At 35.2% G+C, this 4,291-nt stretch overlaps 1 protein-coding gene across 1 annotated transcript; it reads left to right on the top strand.

The window, feature by feature from the left end:
- The first annotated feature begins 320 nt into the window (after positions 1-320).
- LOC114193163 (transcription factor bHLH94-like) lies at positions 321-2,652 on the top strand. Its single transcript, XM_028082874.1, has 4 exons — positions 321-535; positions 646-1,116; positions 1,274-1,681; positions 1,998-2,652. Exons 2-4 carry the CDS (start codon positions 658-660, stop codon positions 2,091-2,093), a joined length of 963 nt encoding a protein of 320 aa, XP_027938675.1. The 5' UTR covers positions 321-535; positions 646-657; the 3' UTR covers positions 2,094-2,652.
- The last annotated feature ends 1,639 nt before the right edge of the window (positions 2,653-4,291 follow it).

Genomic DNA, 4,291 nt, shown 5'->3' with positions numbered 1-4,291 from the left:
GAACCATTATATATGAAGACTGAGTCTGAAACCCAATATGGAAGAAATGAACAATGGTTAAACTGTGAAATTGTATACAATGAAGGAGAGAGTACAATAAATAATATGATGGAGAAAAGATAACAAAAATCATATTAGAATATTAGAATAAGAATATATGCATTTGAAAACAAATTAAATCACAAGATCGTTTAATTTTATAAAATATTTTTTTTTAATTAGTTAACATGTGTGTATTATTATCAGTCCATAATATTAAGGTTGTGTGGCATGAGAAGTGGTTGGGTTGGGAAAGTCATTGGTCTATTGGTTTGCTTGGTAGCGCTATTATAAATAGGAGATATTAAGAAATTGGGAAGAGAATCTTTCTGTGTGTTTCCCGGTGGTTAAGTTCGTGCGATCAAGGAACTCGTCTACGACGAAAAATCTCACGTGCATAGCTCTGTAGCTTTTTGTTTTTGTGGACTATCATTCCACTTTTAAGATTTCAATCCAAAAGGGAAATTCTTCTTCTTAAGCTCATCATCATAAAAAGGTTACTTTGTTTGCTCCATTACCACTACCCCTGTTTTCGCCTTTGCTAAAACCATCACCTAATCATTAACCCTTCACTTCTCTCTCATTTTTCCCGGTGTCTCTTTTCAGAACCACACAACAATGGCCCTAGAGGCCGTGGTTTTCCCACAAGATCCATTCAGTTACCCTTGCAACAAAGACTACTTCTACTCGCTGCTGCACAACAATTTTCAAGAAGCAGAAAACAAAGCCTTTGTAGGAATCATCACCAACAACATAGACCACACTCTGCATGCAAATTGGGATTCTTCTTCTCCTTCACCTTTGCAAAATATCAAAGACCAATGGGACTCACACTCCTCCCCTGAACCCTGCACCGTCGATCAATCTCTCCCCGCCGCTTTCCCTCCTCCTCCTCCCTCCGAACCCACCACCGCCACCGCCCGCCGCAAACGCCGCCGCACCAAGAGCACCAAGAACAAGGAGGAGATCGAGAATCAAAGAATGACCCACATTGCAGTTGAACGCAATCGAAGAAAACAGATGAACGAGTACCTCGCCGTTCTCAGATCCTTGATGCCACCCTCTTATGTCCAAAGGGTTAGTCTAAATACCATTCCTTTCCTCCTTACCAATCACAAATCTAAATTGTAGATTTTCATTACATGTGTTCGGTTTGTTTTACAATTGTTGTTTGTTTAAAAATTAAACCTTAATTAATTAACCTGAGCTAATTTTCGGAAATGTTACATTACAGGGTGATCAAGCGTCTATCATTGGTGGCGCCATTAACTTCGTGAAGGAGCTGGAGCAGCTTCTGCAGTGCATGAAGGGGCAGCAGAGAACAAACGAAAATGGCGGTGGCTTCTCTGACCCATCATCATCACCCTTTGCTGAGTTCTTCATGTTCCCTCAGTACTCGACACGTGCGACACAGAACGGCAGAGGCTACCCTAGCACGTGCGAAGCACGGAGCCATTCATGGGCCGTGGCGGACATAGAAGTGACCCTTGTGGATGGTCATGCCAACATAAAGATACTCTCCAAGAAACAACCAGGCTTGCTTCTGAAGATGGTGGCTGGCCTTCAAACTCTCGCCTTCACCATTCTCCACCTTAACGTTACCACTGTCCACGACATGGTCCTTACCTCGGTTAGTGTTAAGGTTGGTTTTTTCTTCCTGCTACCTACCTACCTAAACTAGACCAGCTTCTTTTTTTCTCTTTCTTTTCCAATTTTGATGCAAAACGTACACACTCATTCCTTTTTCTAGCACCCCATTTTTATGTTTATCATTTACTCCTTTAGAAAATTTCTATGATACCTACCAATTTCACGAATGCTGACACCAGTTTCTGTTAAATGAATACAACCCATATGGGATTATTGATCTAAAATGATCTAAAAACTAAAGAAGTGTTAGCATTATTTTGTGTGTGTTTTTATGATTTGTTTTGTGTTCTTATTTAACGGTGGAACAGGTGGAGGAAGGGTGTCAGATGAACACAGTGGAGGAAATTGCAGGTGCAGTGCATGAATTATCCCGCACGATTCAGGAGGAAGGTGTTTTGAGGTGATGACCCGTGAAGCCATATAGCAGAAGGGATAACGTTGTTGTACATGCATCAGTGATAAATAAGCTAGGAGATGCTAATTAAAGCATAGGTTTCTCACTCTTTTCTGGTTTCATATTTTTTTCCTCTTTCATGTGATTCTCCCACCTTCAAGAACTTGGCCAAAGAAGGGAAAAAGGGGTTGGAAGCGACAAGCAATTTACGCCGTGGAGGCCCCTCCTCAGAGAAGTGTGTGTGAATTATTAGCGTTATTTTTAGAGCATGAGCATCGTTAATTTGCTTGGAATGTCTGTGGACCTCTTTGCAATTATTTTGCACTGTAGAAGATTTGGATATTAAATAATGAATAATATTGGCATTTGAAGAGGGGAAAACAAAAGGAATGAATGAATGGAAGTTGATGAGGATGCAGTGTACCTAGAAATAAAAGATGAAGATCTACGGTGGAAATAATAGGCATCTACCATTATTAGTATACGCGCCTAGTGTATAATTATTGTATACCATGATTTTCCTTGTCCTTCTTTCCACCAAACCCGATATGAGATCACTCTTCTAAAAATTGACCTTTCCACCGCGTGTTTGACTCTACGGATCACACAAGGCATGGCATCAGTGATATGTAAAGATCATGTTCTCGCTCATCGGAATACGTATACTAAACAAAACTCTCCACTTTTGCTATTTCTTACACCAACATTTCATTTTTTTAAATTAAATAATTATACATTTCATTTTACCGTAACTAAAATCGGAATGTACATGTATAAGTCAGTACACTTTTTAATATGTCAAACATTGTATCATAATCCACAAATCACGGATGTTTGTCATGTAAAAGCAATGTTCTTGATTAGGTATTAGATATATTATTTTTTACTGTATAAAAAATTAAGTAGAGCGCTTATGAAGTACAAGAACTGAAATTAAAATTGATCAAATGTAAACAAATTCCTTTACAAATTATGGCTAAAGTCAGACTTCTTTTTGTTTAGTTTTGACAAGTATCCCTGAAAGTGTGTTTTGCTTTGTTTTCGTATTTAAAGACTTATTTCGTATTGAAGTTCTACATAGATGTATACGCTAAAAACCTACTATTCTAATGAGAAAAAATTATAAACTATTAAAATTAACCATGCTGACCTAAAACAAGAAAAAAATATCATATGATTAATGTTGGACTTAAATGTATACAACAACAAAAATTTAGCAGTGATATTCTTTTTTTAAATAAGTGAAATCTATTTACTTTAACTATTTCAAAATTAATGTAAAATCACATGTTTATGTCAATGTGCATGTGAGTCTAGACCGGTTACTTAAATGATTTTGCGTATAGATATGGTGATCGTTTATTATTATTTTGTTAAGTTGGCTCGGTGTGGTACAAAATATATATATATATACATATATATATATATATATATATATATATATATATATATATATATATATATTTATATCGTAGAATCTTTAAGTTTAATAGAATAGTCATAAATTTTGAGATATAAAAATTTGGTGGAGAAAATTTTCATACACCAACTTTTGATAGAGATATCATCCTAAATTAATGTTGCTTGAAATGAGAAGAGGAATCTGTCGGTCAATTTCGACAATTGAGGTGCCAAAATTTGTCCATTTACTAGAACTTGTTTACCTTTTTAGTGTTTTCGAGACATTTTTCTAGATTTTAAGTTTTTAGTTCATACTTATATATGTGAAAAAAATATTGAAATATTTTGTAGTGTTTCCTTATAGAAAATAGAGATTTATCAAACATTTGCATCTTAGACATTTTATATTTTTATGCGCAAAACTTTTTATTGTGTGATTCTGTCATTTTGCGTGTTGTTATTATTTCATTTTGACTTATGACCAAGTCCATTTCACATGTTTTACATCCTAGATGTAACATAGAAGTCGGTGATTTGTTTCTATTAGTGGTGTTGTTTTTTATTTGGACTATAATTTTCACAACACTTTTGTTCATTTTAATTGTGGAAACATGATTCATAATAATACGAGGAGTATGAGAGAGTTGGTCTGGTTACCAGCCATTATGCCTTTAGAATCATAAATTGAAATTTGGATTAATCTCATTATTAATGCTTTACTTATATTTGTATTTTATGTAAATAAACATGGTATACTTTTGTGTTCCGAGTTTTGGTTTTAAACCAAAACCAATTTAATTTTAAACA

The sequence above is a fragment of the Vigna unguiculata genome, chromosome 8 (genome assembly GCF_004118075.2).
Source record: "Vigna unguiculata cultivar IT97K-499-35 chromosome 8, ASM411807v1, whole genome shotgun sequence".
NCBI lineage: Eukaryota > Viridiplantae > Streptophyta > Magnoliopsida > Fabales > Fabaceae > Vigna > Vigna unguiculata.
Note: the sequence above shows the minus strand (reverse complement) of the source record. Positions and strands in the feature narration are given on the sequence as shown.

What these genes read in the sequence shown, in the direction of transcription:
- LOC114193163 (XM_028082874.1), top strand. Translation starts at nt 658, where the DNA reads ATGGCCCTAGAGGCCGTGGTTTTCCCACAAGATCCATTCAGTTACCCT. An exon ending in CACCCTCTTATGTCCAAAGG is followed by an intron (nt 1,117 to 1,273) that starts GTTAGTCTAAAT and finishes GTTACATTACAG; the next exon opens with GGTGATCAAGCGTCTATCAT. An exon ending in TTACCTCGGTTAGTGTTAAG is followed by an intron (nt 1,682 to 1,997) that starts GTTGGTTTTTTC and finishes ACGGTGGAACAG; the next exon opens with GTGGAGGAAGGGTGTCAGAT.